Consider the following 17910-nt stretch of genomic DNA (forward strand, 5'->3'; position numbering starts at 1 on the left):
GCATGAAATTTGCATGTTTTCCCCATGCTTGGTGGCTTTAATCTAGGTTTCCTCCCATAGTCTAAAAACATGCAGATTAGACTAATTGGTGCTCCCAAATTGCCCATAATGTGTAAATGAGTGTGAGTGTATGTGTGTGTGCTCTGCAATGGATAGGCACCATGTCCAGGGTGTACCCCACCTCGTGCCCTAAGTCATCTGGGATAGGCTCCAGGCCCCCCACGACCCTGTATACAAGATAAAGCTGTACAGACGATGAGACGATACTACACCCGTTTCCGTGTAGTACAATAATTAGTTTACCAACAAATAACATGTCACGCTTTTCTGTCTGTGTATGGTTATACTAAATGTTTTGGAATGTGAAAAAACTTAGCTCCTGTCATGACTTGTATTATAGCAGCTATAAAGACTTATTCGCTGACCAGCCCCTCTTTCTTTAAGTTACTAAGACAATTTACAACACAGCTTGTCATGCTACAAAAAAGCTTGAAAGCTTGTTAAATTACTATATCAATAATAATGTTTTTCTTTGTTAAATTACAAGATAAATTTAGCTGTTTATTATTACTGTGGAATGCCATGCCATTTATACTATAGATCTGATAACATATTAGAAGTGGTATAATAATGTAATCCCTTGAGGTGAATTATAGCCAGCTCTACTGTAAGTGCTGCTGTTATAAAAACTTAATCAACACCTTTTGACCTACCGGTTTTAAGAATTCAACAACTCTGTCATATAAATATTTTCTGCATATGTTTTAGCATTTAATAACACTGTTTTTCCAAAAACATTTTGAATACTATATAAACCTCTAAAAATACGTCTTTGTGTTTAATAAATGATATCTGTTTAAGTAAGTAAAATAATATACAGTTTTTTAAATATATAACAGATGATTCCAAACTTTTGAACGGTAGTGTACACTTCACGACACGTCTCGCCGAGACAACGCTGCCAACTCACATGTACTGGGTGTCAAATTGTTGCCCTGAGATGGAAGAATCTGCAAGGACGTACATGCCATCTCCTAGTAATAGACTCTCCAGTTTCCTTAGTTTTCTGTTTTATGGCATTCTTTCAAAAAAAAAAAAAAGGTTTATTATGTACTTCTCTGATGGTTTGTGCCTCAGATGTGGGTGTGTTTGACCTTGAGAGCCACACGTTCACGCTGAGTCATCGACATGCCTGCCATTTAAGTGTTCGCTGTTGTTGTCGTAGTGAAACATGAAAGCAGGCACCTCTGTGATGGATGTAGTGGTGTATGAAGTAGAGCGCATGGACCAGTGTTCACGGCGTCGCTGTCCCCACTGCACCTTGTACTGAGTCCAGTGCCTCTTCAGAGTAGCCTGGACCTAAGAAGAGGAGTTCAGAGAGGTCATTTAGGATAAAGATTGGAGTTTGAAATCTAATATGATTTTATTCGTTTATATTTTACCCCAAAATCAAATACAAAACACCTACATTTAGAACAATATATTAGGTTTGTGAGTATGGACTGTCCTTTATTCTACATGTATACAGGGCCTTTTTAAAAAATTAGCATATTGTGATAAAGTTCATTATTTTCTGTAATGTACTCATAAACATTAGACTTTCATATATTTCAGATTCATTACACACAACTGAAGTAGTTCAAGCCTTTTAATTGTTTTAATATTGATGATTTTGGCATACAGCTCATGAAAACCCAAAATTCCTATCTCAAAAAATTTGCATATTTCATCCGACCAATAAAAGAAAAGTGTTTTTAATACAAAAAAAGTCAACCTTTAAATAAGTATGTTCAGTTATGCACTCAATACTTCGTCGGGAATCCTTGTGCAGAAATGACTGCTTCAATGCGGCGTGGCATGGAGGCAATCAGCCTGTGGCACTGCTGAGGTGTTATGGAGGCCCAGGATGCTTCCATAGCGGCCCTAAGCTCATCAAGTGTTGGGTCTGGCGTCTCTCAACTATCTCTCTACAATATCCCACAGATTCTCTATTGGGTTAGGAGAGTTGGCAGGCCAATTGAGCACAGTAATACCATGGTCAGTAAACCATTTACCAGTGGTTTTGGCACTGTGAGCAGGTGCCAGGTCGTGCTGAAAAATGAAATCTTCATCTTCATAAAGCTTTTCAGCAGATGGAAGCATGAAGTGCTCCAAAATCTCCTGATAGCTAGCTGCATTGACCCTGCCCTTGATAAAACACAGTGGACCAACACCAGCAGCTGACATGGCACCCCAGACCATCACTAACTGTGGGTACTTGACAGTGGACTGTACACGGTGGCTCTGGATGTTTCTACTCCAGACTCAGTCCACTGCTTCCGCAGGTCCACCAAGGTCTGGAATCGGTCCTTCTCCACAATGTTCCTCAGGGTCCGGTCACCTCTTCTCGTTGTGCAGCGTTTTCTGCCACACTTTTTCCTTCCCACAGACTTCCCACTGAGGTGCCTTGATACAGCACTCTGGGAACAGCCTATTCGTTCAGAAATTTCTTTCTGTGTCTTACCCTCTTCCTTGAGGGTGTCAATGATGGCCTTCTGGACAGCAGTCAGGTCGGCAGTCTTACCCATGATTGCGGTTTTGAGTAATGAACCAGGCTGGGAGTATTTAAAAGCCCCAGGAATCTTTTGCAGGTGTTTAGAGTTAATTAGTTGATTCAGATTATTAGGTTAATAGCTCGTTTAGAGAACCTTTTCATGATATGCTAATTTTTTGAGATAGGAATTTTGGGTTTTCATGAGCTGTATGCCAAAATCATCAATATTAAAACAATAAAAGGCTTGAACTACTTCAGTTGTGTGTAATAAATCTAAAATATATGAAAGTCTAATGTTTATCAGTACATTACAGAAAATAATGAACTTTATCACAATATGCTAATTTTTTTAGAAGGACCTGTATATATTTAGGTTCATTACCTTGTTGGTACCCTGTATTATCTACGGTCAATTCATTTTTATAAAATAAACATGAGGTACACTAAAGGTTAAACATCCTTCCAACAATGTCTAACAAAGGACAATACCTAATACTCCTAATACACATGGCACAGTTCTGCAGAGATATGTGTGGAAACAGTGTCCGCTGGAAACATCAGAAACATCCTCACAAAGACTCCATTATCCTGAGTCAGTGTACCTTTTGTCCTCTTAAGAGAATATCACTATTTACAACTTTTCCAGTAGTTTAAAATAGTTTACAATCTCTTACTGATGCTTTTGAGAGTTAGCTGCCGACAATGCATGAGCTGATAATTGACCCATTTTCCAGACACAAAAATAATTCTCCTTGTATAAAAGATGACTTTGATGAGGGCCCCTAATTCACTGCATTCTTATCCCAGTCAGTAAATACATGCTGAGCATACAATACAAGTGTGACCTCTAATCACACTATGATCGACATTGTCCCTCTTGTACATTGGCAAACTTTAAATCTGATAATTTCTTTAGGCTGGTCAGGTAGTACCTGTCAGTATTCAGTGCTCTGTTTCATGCAAACTGCCACCTTGCTGACCAGACAGAATGTAGCTAATGTTAACTGAAAGCATATGATAATGCTCAGTGAAAGAGGGGATCTGATCTTTTAATGATGTCATTCCGATTCTTGACAGCTACACAGCCAAGGACAAGAGACAAGGTTAGTAGCTTGTTGTACAAAACAATATTCCAAAGTTGAAATGGGCTAATTAATGGAAAGCCCTTTAAAAATTTGACAAAATATATATTTTTATTAAATAAACATCTATTTCACCAATTTGAGACTAAAATATCATAGGAATAATTCATAATTAATAGGGACTTATTTAATAATTATTTTCCTTTAAAATACATATTTGTCAGACTCCTTGATGATACATTAACAATAAAAAAAAACATTTTATTAAGGTCTTAAAGATGCATTTGATCCAATATCAGTTTTAATCATGCTCAGTGAAAAACAAGAATTACAAGGAAAAGCTCTTGTGTCATTTAAAGCACATGGCACAAATTCTAATCCAGAGTGACGTATACATCATGGTGATTTAAAAATTCTAAATTTCAAATTTGGCACAAAAATGGACTTAGTAATGTATCACTGATGTCTCACATACACTTTGGGGCTTTTTTTGTAGCTGTAGCCTGTTTGATGTTGTCATGAATCTGCAATATCAAGATATTTGGCCCAAAAGTCTGGTTTCAGGAAGTTCTGACTAAGGATCAAACATACAGTACAGTACATCCAAGTCGAGATTGAAATATTATCCTAGTAAAAAAAAACTTGATGGTGCCTACAGTGCATAGATAATAAAGCATCATGAAATGTTCTGTATGACACATTCATTATGTTTTGTTTTTTTTGAAAGAAAACTGTAGTTAAAAAAATAACACATAATTGAAAATAACAGGAATACTTTATCTCTATCTAAACTTCTAAAAAAGTTGGGTCTGCCATACAAAGTATTTCCAAATGCTTTAATATAGATGAATTATAGATACAGTAAAGATAAAATGTTCCTAATGATCTTAAATCATGCTTACAGTATGTTCAAAAGTGAGTACCTCCCTCTGTTAATTCTATGTTTTGCATAATGCAAAACGCAAAGGCAAATACAACCTAGCGACAAACAAAAGCATATTACATTTTTTCACTGTGCAATTATTTAACAAAAATACCACAAAGAAACAGGATTTAAGATGGTGAGTTGCTCCTAAGTGCTGCTAATTATTAGCCCTATATTAAGTGATCATCAGCAGGTTTGCAGACCTCTATAAAGAAGTTTTGGTAGTTTGTTGGTCTGAAGCATTCAGGTGTTATAACAAAGGGTTATAAAATTAAGACAGCAAAAAAGATAAAGATATCCCAGAAATACAAAAAAACAAGAACTAAATTTTAGACCATACAGGCCACAACTTAGCATGTTAAATGTTAAAGTAGACAGTACAATTAAAAGAAGACTGAACAATTACGGTTTGTTTGAATGGGTTGCCAGGGGAAAACATCTTCTGTTTAAAAAGAACACAACTGAGGTTCACAAAACTGCATCTGAACAAACCGCAACACTTCTGGAACCATGTCTTATGGACTAAAGAGAACAAAGTGGACTTGTTTGGCCATAATGCCCAGTATTTCAACAAAAACACATCATACCCTTTGTCAAGTACGGCGATGGAAGGGTAATGATTTAGGCTTATTTTGCAGCCACATGACCTGGGCACTTTGCAATCACTGAGTTGACCATCTGTATACCAGAATATTATAAAGGCAAATGTGCCTTTGAGCTTTCAGACAGCTAAAACTTGGTTGTAATTAGGTTATGTAACAGGATAATGACTGTAGCACACCACTACATCTACATCAGAATGGATGAAAAATAAAAGAATCAAGGTTTTAGAATGGCCTAGTCATGCTGTGGTGGGACCTTAACAGAGCTGTGTATAACCTATAATATGAACTGAAGCAATGGTATGAAGAAGCCTGGGGTAAAAGTCTGCAACAAGAATGCGAGAGACTGATAGTCATACAGAAAACTTTAACTTCAAGTTATTGCTGCTGAAGGTGGATTGACAAGCTCTTGAATCATAGGGGTACTTACTGTAGTATTGCCCATATGTTTGTTCTTTTTGGCTCTATTTTTGTTTATTAATAAAGTTATATTTTGTTGTTCGTCTAAGTTTGTATTTGCCCCAATACTGCGGGTCTCACAGTAAGATGATTTTTATTATATTTTTTACATTTTTTTTTATCTAAACAAAAACACAGAAATAAAAGTGTGGGTACTTTTGAACACAACTCTTTTAAAGAATTATATGCAGTTTTTTATTTATTTTTGTGGGGACTTTTTTTTCAAAGCGACTTTTGTTTGGTTTCTGAGGTAAAAGTTTTAGGTGTAGACACAGCCTCAATTAGCTGCATTAGTAATTATATTAGTAAGGTCGTCTTACAAGGATAGTATGATAAGTTGATCTCTGTGAGTGTGTGTGTATGTATGTGTGTGTATGTATTTCACACTGAGGAAACCAGGAAGGAAAATAACACGGGGTTGTAATGCTTTACAGTCATAGTTTCCCCAGTGGTGCTTGCCTCACCCAAAACACTCGTTAGCTTCAAGCATCAGTAAAACTGTCTAATGTGGTTGATTTTTTCATTTGTCATTCTGTCAGCACTACAGGAAAAAGTGACCTTAGGGATGTATGAGCCAGTAGTTGGTTAAAAAGGGGTAAACTGAGGAATTCACCCAGAAACATAAAGAAGACATGATTGGTAAATAAAATGCCACTGGCATCAACACATTGCAAAATTAAAATACTAGACCAACTACTTAACAGGGTACTTTTTCTTGATGTTTTTGGTTAAATAGAAATTTTATCCAATAATTATTTGTAAATAACTTGAGGACAGTGCGTCTTTCTGCACAATGCCAGAGAAACAGATTTACGCTCTCATTTAAATAAGGCACTTTAATAAATAGAAAATCTCAGTATAACAGATGAGATCTAATGTGGTCAGTGCTAAAAATAAGCTGCAGTCATGAGAACTGCTAACGCTAATGTCTTTTCTTTCTGAATGAAAAATGTAAAGATGAATTTATTCCTATACATATAATCCTACATTGGATATTACACGGGAAAAATCAGCTTTTCTTGTCCTAGCATAAAAGATCCTGTCATGAGCATAAACTACCTACTACGAGCATTTTTTACCTTTTTTAATAATGTAACTGTATTAAACAGTTTTTCTAAATTAAAAGTTTGAAAATAATCAACAATTTTCAACCAATCTCAAGATCTGTAAACTATTTCAATATAAATATTCAATCCATTTTCAATCCAATCAGAACACTTAAGTTCATCACTATGGAACTGAGGTTGGACTTTGTTATTTATTTTTTTTGTTTTTATAATATCATAATTGTAATATATTAAGTAAGCATCTTCACTACCAGTGTTGGGTGTAACACGTTACAAAATACCGCGTTAGAGTACTTTTATGATGTAACGAGTAATCTAATGCGTTTTAAGTCCGCCATTTAAGTGCTCGGTTATTTAGTTATGTTTTTAAAAATGTAGTCTGTTATTCAGACAATTTATATAATTCGTGAGCCAGACAGCATTCATCCCGTTAGTGTGTGTGAGAAAGTCGTCCTACAAGCCCCGCCCCCGATAACCCGCCCCCCTCTGTTACAGTTATTCCTGCTGTTATACCCCTATCTCACCTACTGTACAGTATGTGGTTTGACTCGCGGTGAGAAGCCGTGAGTGACCGCCTGACGTTCCGCGAAGTTCTGCAAGGTCCATGAGCTTCCACAAGGACCAATGCATGGAGAAATGGAAACGTAATCACAGCACCAAAACTTGTGGTGGATCTTAATGAAACGTACTTACGACCACCGCACGAAAGCACGTAGGTGAGATAGGGGTATTAGTAGTTAACAGATTATGGCCCAAACTTCGCTGAGTGATGATGGTAGAATAATTATAAAGGTCTTGACTAAAACAACATGCATGAGGAATCACAAAGAAGTTTTCATTTTCTGGAATGGAAAAGTACTCGAACTAGTTACTTTTATCAGAAAGTAATGCTGTAATATAACTGATTATTTTCTTTATTTAACTAATTATTTTTTTAAAGATAGTAATTTTGTAATGTAATTAGCAGAGAGAGAAAAGAGCAAATGGCTTCGTTTTTTTATGGAGTGGCCCATAGCTCAGTATACAGTACATTCATTCATATTCAGTAAGTGCTCTATTTTGGTCATGATGAATCCTGATGGTATAAACAAAGCTGGGTGTGAGGTGGATACACACCCTATATGAGATGCCAATTCAGAGCAACGCACGCACCTTTACAAAACCATTCACACCTTGTGAATAGTGTGGTCAAATCACTTTTAAACGTGACAATATGTAACACATACAGTAACCCGTGTTCAAAATTGAAACTAGGACCCTGTTAAGGTGAAGCGAGAATGCCCCCGTCGGGACAATGTGCCCCACTGATTATTATTCGGATTTATTTTTAAGCAGAAGTCTAAGAAGGAACAAAATTTATGTAATATTCAATTAGACATTTCCTTCTCTTTGTGCAGGTACAACACTAACAAAAAGTAAAAAAAAAATTTCAAAATTCCAAAATTTTTTTGGAAGTAGCTAGCAGCTTTCTTTGCGAAAACCTGATAATTAATTCATTCAACAGATACAATACCATTGTGGGGTGTTTCCTTAATGCTTACCTCTCCATTGAAGAAGCAGAATATTGTTGCCACCAGCAAGCCCTTAAGAATAAAAACAGTGAAAGCAAGTAATTAAAAATGTTTTCAATATTCAACCAACCAGACAATAAAACACAGGCAAGTATATTTATCTCATTTACCTGGTAATGCAGTAATATGTGCATGATATAGTCATATACTTCTCCAGCCAAGCGGTTTTCTGGCCTCCACGGAAATATGACAAATTGGATTCCCAGCAATGGTACAAGAATAAGAGTGGCTCGTACTGCTTTCATGTACATGTTGGACTCTGCGCGATGGGTATCCTTCAGCTTCAGCACCAAGACCCTCACAATGTTCAGCAGAAAGAACAGGTTCACCTGTGATGGAGAATGGTGACAGAAGGTTCATTTATCATCACTGATTAAAGAAAGATTCCTAATGATAAAATCAATTTATTTAAATTTAACACAGAATGGCTGTACAGATTCACCTGCTGTGAATAACAGATCATGGCAGCAACAAATTTAATCCTAATATGATTTTATTATAAACCTGAAGAAATTAGTTCAGAATAAAGAAAAAAAATAAAAAAACTCAATTATCACTGACATTTTTTATTAAAAAGAATAAAAGGATATAGTGAGGATGCTGTAAAGTGTTAATTTAACATAATGGTATTTCAGATATAACAGATATTCTTAAGTAGTAACCCTTTTGTGTAAAACTGAAAATTATTGGCATCTTAATTCTTAACATGTAGTGAAGACTCAACTGGAGAGAATTGCAGCAGTAATTCTTGCTTTAATGTCTAACAACATTGCAGACACTTGGAGATGACCTTGATCTCTCCATGCAAATTATCTCTTCATGCGTTAATCCATCATTTCCATGTTGATTTAAATGCTTGTTGAAATATTCATCTACAGCCAAATCTCAACTACCTGACCAAGTCAACCAGGTTCTGGGCTAAACTATTTAAGTAGCAGAATTCATATTGTAATCAATCCTGAACTACAAGGCAGAAAAACAAAATGATTCATCAACATATTGTTTTTTCTCCAATTATATTATAAATGTGACGATACGGAAAAAGGTTTTACCCCCATAATGACATTTTTTGGTGTAGATTCAGTAGCAATAAAATAAAATGAAAATATGAAAGAATTGACATGGTACTAAAAGTGAAGACTCACTATTAAAGCTGCCACAATGGGTCCATGAACCACATACAGCAGATGGGTCTCAACGCTCATCCAGCAACTGGTGAAAAAAGATGATAAAATCTGCATCATAATAAAGCTTACTGTCACCTTGAAGTAACAGCAAGGCCAATCCTTTTTTTGCTACAGACTGAAGACATTTGGGTTTGAGTCCATAAGATGAGTATGTGATAATAGGTCAGAATTTCATCCTTAATTGATCTGTATATCTAGATGGGTTAAACAACTTAAAACATCAATTTTGTTTAAACCAACCTTTTTTTCAAGTGAACTAATATTGGTCCATATGATGGACAGGTGTGTCTTGTGCTCCAGATGTGCCCTGTTAGATTGATTGTTTAAATAAGTAATATTGTAGCTCTGGACAAATTCTAGTGATTTAAGCTCTTGGCCTAAATCACTGAATCACAATGCTTTGTTGTTAAACTATAATGAAAACTATAAACCTGTCTATAGGATAAAAGCCCTTTAGAAAGACTTGCCTTTGCAATCTCCCGAAAAAATAAATAAATAATTGGTCAAATATGATAGAGGTATTGTCATCACTTGGGTTTGCATGACTGCTTCTTGAGTGGGATCACTATTCTTTATTGATGATGCAACTTACAATCATAACAGCACAATGAATTTAGTCTAGAGAAACATTCTGTCTGCCAGAAGGTCTGTCTAAAGGTTTTAAACTGTCCAGGTCAATTTCACCAGATCTTAACCCAATTTAGTAAGTGTTAACCTTACGAGTAGAAGGCTGAAGAGAGGGAAGTTTGCTAAAATAAACACCACCTGAAAGAAGGTGTGGTTCATGCCTATAAAACGCCTGGTTCATGCCTTGGTGATGTCAGTGGATCACAAAATGTATGCAGTATGCAAGGATTGTAGTCAAATATATAGTATTATTTACATTAATAATATTTATTCATTTATTACATTAATTCAATATCTGTTAGCCCCAAAATATTCATCTGCCGACATGTTGTAACATGTTTAGCACATTCAGTTGTACGTACAAAAACTGAAATTTTGAATATTGCTTTTTTTGCCCTGAAAAAAAAACCCTAAACCTTAATAATGGTGACAAACACCCATGTCTACAGGACATCTTCCATACTCAATGTCTGAGGATGGCTCATAAATCACAAAAACCACAATCATCCACTACATAGACATGAAAGACCTTTGCTGTTTACATCAGACAGATGGTACCACAGCATTCAGTCCATAACCAGCAGACTGAAGAACAGTGTCTACCTGCAGCCCATCAGGATCCTGAATAAACTACAGTATATTCCAGTCATCACTTATTAACACTTCTAACACCCTAACTGCATTGACACTCATGGGGTTTTTCTTCATGTTGCTGTAACTTGTTTATGCTGCAATACTTTTAATGGCACTACAAACACCTTTACTACAATCAAGGACTCTTCCTGTGTTGTACTGTATATACAATAAATATGATCAGTATTTAAATATATTTGCAGAAGAACAGACCTTGATGGCAGTAAAGTATATGTAGTGTCCTTAGAAGTACTGTATTCTAATATTCTGTATTTCAGTGTATGTATATACAGTACAGTGTATACAGTAAATAATCTATTCCCCAAATCTTTTCTCTCTCTCCTTCCCTTTAATCTTTGGACATATACCTTTTAGCTGTACAGTACCTATGTCTTACAACGTGCGCCTTAATGTACACTTATCACATGACACTTAAAACTGAAAAGTTAAATGCACTTAGTATATACAGTAGCATGAACAAAAGAATCGCTCCAATGCTTTCAGATGGGAGTGTATTTGCCCATTGAGTTTGGAATCTAATATTTATAGCACAAGGGGGGAATAAACATTACTCACTTGTCATCAAAATATTTTTTTCTGGCCACTGCATGGATGGAGGCAGGCACCAGGGGAAAACCTTTAAAAAGACATGTATACAAGAGAGAATAACGGAAAATAGGTTCATTTTTTTCAAGAACACAAAGAGCACTCGTTGTGGTTAATAACATAATTCCTCTCTTCATGATATGTACTATACAGCTGTACAGACTTATTATTATAAATCGTACAAACACCTAAAGATGGTGTGAAGAACAGATTGATATAATTACACGCAAATTACTTGTATGCCAATACAGTAACACAACAAAATTAAATTATGAATAATTAATTATCTATAATGCACAATCCATAAATGATGGCATAATACATTTTACTTTTTGTAATGTTGAATGGTACATTACTACATTTTCTAATCTTTAATAATAAATTACTATATGTCCACATAAAGGTAATATATTAATAGATAATTAATGTGCAAATCATGAATTGACACATGCACCGATCCTTAGTACATTCACATACGTTCACATTCTTGGAAGCAATTAAGTCTGGCAATACTTAAGTATTAATATCTTATTCACTTATATTAATTATTAGGATGACCTGCAGTATGGCAACAAGTTTACCATTGAGCAACACATACTGTACTCCGATAACATAACGTCTTTGCAAACAATGTTGGTAAATCGAGATTATAATGTAAGTTTGAGAACCTTTATTATCATCCCCAATCCCAGTGGAACAGACTAGTTTGCTTAAACATACACAAAGAAAAATAATATTACTTATCTAAATTATATTAATTACCAGCATGCATTAGTGAGATGTTAATATTTAACTCCTACCATATGGCTCAAAGGCATATGGCTTATGTATACTTCGTTGTTTCCATAAATTTAGGACTCAGACCATTTTTAAAAAATCTGAGATTTTTGACTATAGATAATTCAGATCAGTCATCACCTTAGTTAACTATGTCAAATACTGGTCAAGAATATTGCAACATCTTTATTCATAACAATAATGTCCACTTTATCAATAGTGCCATGATCTCCGGGTGTATCCATCCGCTTGCTTTTTCCAAAAAGTTGTCATAATAACAATAAAAGTGGCAATTCAACTAATGAACCACGATGATTTAAGCCCAATTGCTTGAGATGGCACATTTATTAATGCACAATGTGCCCTGCCTGTAAATTACCTAATTTATTAAGTTTGCAAAATGGTCCACTGTTCTCTTGGTAAGCTACACAAAACAAACCATTCATAAAAGTAAATTACACGGCAATACCCGACGCAACCTCAAGGTCATTGTGGTTGATTTAGTTTTCCTGTTAAAAACCAAAGGTTGTACAAAAATGTAAACATGTAAAGATCATTATTTTATCATAACAAATATGTATTACAGTAATTCACACACTTTCTTACTATACCGCTTATCAGGATTGGTCGTGGGGAGACTGGAGCCTATTCCAAGGAGACTCACAGCATGAGGCAGGGTACACCCTATACGAGGTGCCAATTCATCAAAAGGGTACACAAGCACACACACTCACTCTCACACAGTTGTGAATTCGGAAATGCCAATCAGCCTACACAGCATGTAGGGGAAATTTGTGAGGAAACCAGAGCACTTATGCATACAGACCCAGAGATCGAACCCTGGACTGGCAATTGTGGTAAACAGGGTTTGTTTAGAATAGGTGATTGATACTGACTTGTCAGTCAAGTCGAGGCAGTGGAAGAAAACAGTAAGGCAGAAGGTAAAGCTAAATCATTGTTAGTCTGATGATGAATCCAACTCAGTGGATTCTATTCAACTGCACATTATTTAAAAGAATTCTGTAGGGGAATTGGTAGCATGGTGGCTTAATAGTTAGCACTAATGCCTTGCACTTCCGGTGTTAGGGAGTTGAATCCTACCTATTCATGTCCTCCCTATGCTTGGTGTGTTTCCTCCAGCTACTCTGGTTTACTCCCACAGTTCAAAGCATTTGGTATAAGGTAATTGGCTTTTTCGAATTGTCTGCAGTGTATGATTGATGTGAGTGTGTGTGCTTGTGCACTGCTATAGGTGTCTCCCACGCTCTGCCCTGATCACCCTGTGATAGGCTCCTGGGCCTCCCACTGTAGGGACACAGGATAAACTGTATAGATAATTAATGTAATAAAACATTACACTTTCTGTTCACTTTCTATTAATTGTAGTTTATCAATTTAATAATTTTTTTTGCTCCCTGTCAAAATTGACCCTCATACCCCATACTACTTTTTTGTCTTTTAAAGCAAAACAAAATCCTTCCAATGTATTACTGTGAGTTGCTTGGAGTGTTGGAGTGTTTTAGTGTAGTTTAGTTTCTTAGACTTGTTTTTGTACATCATCGCAGATGCTGATGTAGACATAGCATCATCCATTAAAACATGTGGGGTCACTGACGTACAAAGGCAGCACTGTGCTCATGGACATTAACTTCCATGGTTTAGAAAGATCTATTTCGGATCATTGCGCAAGACTGTCCAAATGAGCAAGTGTTAACTGAAGTGAGGTTTAACACATTATTTGTTGCAAAAAATGTCTGGAATCAGTTTTTGCTTTGACCACAGAAAACACACTTTTTTCTAAAAGGCAGTGAAAATGAATACTTGTGCTACACGAGTAATGAGTCTGGTGCAGCCATGTAGGATTTTATCTAGAAATGTGGCCCGTGCTGTAACTCACCCCAGCCCAGAAGATAATACCAGTGAAGGTGCTGCTCCTCGGCGAAAACCGCCACTACGATAAGGGTGTGCAGATAGATGCCCTCACACAACATCCAAAAATAGTTACAGCCCACTATGTACATGTTGAAGAACTGTAGCACCTTACAACCAACCTATAACAGCACACAGAACAAAAAAATAAGAATTAAAAGTGTCTTTACATTTACAGAACAGTCCACATTATGTCACTAAACCCCTATTAGCAATGTGGACTTGAATGTTTCTGACTGCTTTCATTTCATATTTTTGAACTTATCATTTATTTAGATATGTTATGTTGAACAAAACATTCTGTTTGTGCAAAAAATACTAAAACTACTAAAAATAATGTCAGCTGCATGACATTCACACAAGCACTTGTATTTGTTCACTTGTAACTGCTGCCAAACAGCTGCCTAGTCACCAAGATGCTAATGCAGTCTCTTTTATTAAACATTTCCATTTCATTTTGTTGTATTTAGCAGAATACAACAAAAACTTTAACCTGTTATTAATTCTGATCATTCAGCAAAATTATTTTCCAGGCATTAAAAGAAAACAGCAATAGGTTCTGACCATTACTTTAATTTCTTGTACTAAGGCGTCTGCCTAACGTTCTTAAATTTAAATCCGAACCAGGACTGTCGTCAAAGTTTTATATGGTGTATGCTGGACTGGAAGAACTCCTTGCCAGGCTCAAAAGATTTAAATGTGGTTATCAACTAAAAACATCTTTGCAGTTCATAAGTATCTAAAAATCGACTCTGCAGGTGGTTCAAGCCTGCAAAGAGATAAAAAATAGGCTATACAGTGCAATGTTGACATGGACAGCTTTGAGTCTCTACTGGAGCAGTGGTACAAACCACGCATTCAAGCGGTGGAGAAAATCCACAACAATAGCTACATCCAACCTAGTGAACAAAACTACTAAATAATGTGCTCTAATAGCTACTTTGAGTTTGGCATAGTTTGTAGGCAATTCCTATTTGCATCTTAACATCTCATAGCTAAAGCATAACTTTTTATGGCGGTTTAAGGCATGTGGGTCAAGTTACCAAAAATGGTTGAGAATTTGGGAAAGGTCCCTTAACTATACTCACATTCCACATCAAATTTATCATATACAGTAGTAGAAACTTTCACCACGTAAAGGGTTTTTCAAGGCCACTACTTATATGATATTTTTTTATCTTTGTAGTGCCCTGCAAAAGTATTGATACTCCTTGAACTTTTCCGCATTTTGTCAAGTTACAACCACAAACATACTGCAAATGTATTTTACCAGGATTTCATGTGATAGTACAACACAAAGTGGCACATTATTATGAAGTAAATGGAAAACTATAAATGTGACAAAATGTGGAAAAGTTCAAGGGGTATGAATACTTTTGCAAGGCACTGTTCAGTATCTTCCAGCTTCTGTAATATGCAGAACAGATTGATTAACTCATGTTGGGATTTTTTTTTTAATGTGAGAACATTTTTATTTTCTTGTCTGCAGTGTTTTATTAGCCGTAATAATTTATAAACTGATTTTGTATACTCGCATAAGTCTATCAACCTGACAAGATTGTCCTGTGTTTTGGCAGATCTGATCAGACTGAGTTGAATTTTTCAGCTGGGTGGAGAGAGAGAGAGAGAGAGAGAGAGAGAGAGAGAGAGAGAGTGAATCACTTAATAGAGCACTCCAACTAAATAAAACCCTTCTCCAAGTTAAAATCCTGTTTATACAGATGAAGAACAATGATCATGAAGCTCTTTTTTTACTTGCTGAAGGCTGGGTTATTAAATAGTCTACCTTATTATTACTTGTGAATTGTCACCACTTCATGATGGAGAGCTCGGGATCTGCTGAACAGTCTAATTAAAACTTGTGTTTGGATTGAAATTGAGTGCTGTTTGTCTGACTCGTCTGCAAAATGAAATGAATTCTGGCAGCAGAGTTTACCACACTGAATAAATGCAAGGTATTTTCCTCTAAAAGAACACAACAGTGTGTGCAGTGGCAGAAGTGATTAATCCAGACAGCTGATTTTACATTCTGACCTCACAACTGCTCTCTGCTCCATTTACACCATAATGTTCCAATTTAAAGCTACTTGTACAACTCTCCCCTTTTCTTTCTTTCTGTTAAACTTTCTCTTTACTGTTTTATTTTTTTTCTGATCATTCTTTATTTCTTTTTCTTTTCTTTTCTTTTTTCATTCTTTTTTATTCAATTTTTACATTTCCTCTAAAATATGCCATATTATACTCATTTTTAACATATTAACACGACTTGGAGGTCTCCACAATGTGCCATTTAATATTCCAGAAAAAAATATCACTCAGATCATCTATTCTGGCATCCCTGGAATCCCCTAAGCCCCCCACCCCCCACTTTTTTGCCCCCCTTTTTTCCTTGCTGGGAATGATGTCATGTTATGTAGGAGGTTTGTACAGTATGTTCAAGAACAATTATGAAACAAGGAAATAGACAAAAGGAAGGAGTCATTTTATTAGACTACTATAAGTTATTATAAGATGAAAAAGTGAAGTTTGCTTGGTTGGTCCCCTTCAATCGTTTCTTTTCTTTTTTTTTCCTGTTTTTTTCTTTCCTGAGCACATAGTCACAAAAATTGGCTTTTTTCTCTGTATCACATATAGCGTGAATTAACGCATGTCAATGTTAATGTATAGTTTTCTTAAAAGCCCATCCAAATGATTTTCACGGTGTGTACAAATAGAACTGCGTCCTAAATGTTTTTGCTTAAACACCAAACAAATTCCTGGATTAGTAGGACTCCATGGACACGCACATGATTACAGACAAAGAGAGTGTTCAAGAAGTTAAAGCCTTGTTGTATTCATTTAACACAGTTGTATGCATAGTATGTAAAATAATATATACATTTATTTCAGACCATGTGTAAAAGTGCTGAGATCTGTGGAACAGGGCTCTTACCGGGTTTCTCTCCACTACTTTAGGGTTGTTGACCACACATGTGAGGTGGATTATAGTGAAGGCTGAATTGAGCACATAAGAGCAGAACAGATTTTTGTGCAAGGTGATCCTTTGGCAGCTTAGACTCCTAGCAACACAAATCCACAGACAATAATAAAGAAACTGAAAAATAATTTATTTAAAAGAAAATGGAATAAAACATACATGCACATACTGTATTCATTTCAAACCGCTTTTTAAAAAACTTATGTTTCTCTGAAAAATTTACACTTTTGTTTTTTTTTGGTAAACGTTACATATTAAAGAGTTGTTTAGCTTTGAAATAGTTATATTATTATCATAATACATGTTTTGTCTTGTTTTTTTTTTTTTTTTACAGAAAAAGACATTCAATCGTAAGAAGATAAACTTAAAAGGGTTGTTTCTGTTGGCACTGTATATAGAAAGCTATACCTAGATAGATAGATATTAGTGTTAAGTAGTATGTTTATCCCAAAAGAAGTCCCAAAAGACAGATTAAGTTTTCCACATTTTCATATTCATTTTAAAATTTATTTTTTTCATCATCATTCTACACACAATACTCCGCAATGACAAAGTAAATTATTTACATAAATATTTAGACCCTTTCTTATGAGACTTGCTATTGAGCTTTGGGGCATCCCACTCCGATTAGTGGTCCTTGAGATGCTTCTACAACTTGACTAGAGTCCACCTGTGCCTAATTCACTTTATTGGACCTAATTAGGAAAGGCATGTCTATATATAAATAAACCTATAAATCTATAAACCTGTCTACATATACAGTAGATTGTGTATGTACTGTAAGATTGAAAACAAATCCATGAGGTCAAGAGAATCTGTAGACCCATGAGACAGGATTGTGTCAAGACACAGATCTGAAGAAGAATACAAGAAACTTTTTGGATCATTGAAAGCACTCAAGAGCACGAGAGCCTTCTTCATTCTTAAATGGACAA

General features: G+C 35.6%; 1 protein-coding gene across 2 annotated transcripts in view; it reads right to left on the reverse strand.

Moving 5' to 3' along the window:
• Positions 1-876: 876 nt before the first annotated feature.
• The window catches only part of calcr (calcitonin receptor), a 67695-nt gene continuing 50661 nt past the window's right edge, over positions 877-17910 (reverse strand). For both annotated transcript variants that reach the window (XM_053492587.1, XM_053492588.1), the window contains 7 exons: positions 16931-17057; positions 13967-14120; positions 11263-11323; positions 9385-9451; positions 8350-8568; positions 8210-8251; positions 877-1359 (listed from right to left, as the gene is read on the reverse strand). In XM_053492587.1, coding sequence (XP_053348562.1) covers positions 1171-1359; positions 8210-8251; positions 8350-8568; positions 9385-9451; positions 11263-11323; positions 13967-14120; positions 16931-17057 — 859 coding nt within the window. In that variant the 3' untranslated portion in view covers positions 877-1170. The remainder of the gene's footprint in view (positions 1360-8209; positions 8252-8349; positions 8569-9384; positions 9452-11262; positions 11324-13966; positions 14121-16930; positions 17058-17910) is intronic.

The sequence above is a fragment of the Clarias gariepinus genome, chromosome 3, assembly GCF_024256425.1.
Source record: "Clarias gariepinus isolate MV-2021 ecotype Netherlands chromosome 3, CGAR_prim_01v2, whole genome shotgun sequence".
NCBI classification, from domain to species: Eukaryota; Metazoa; Chordata; class Actinopteri; order Siluriformes; family Clariidae; genus Clarias; species Clarias gariepinus.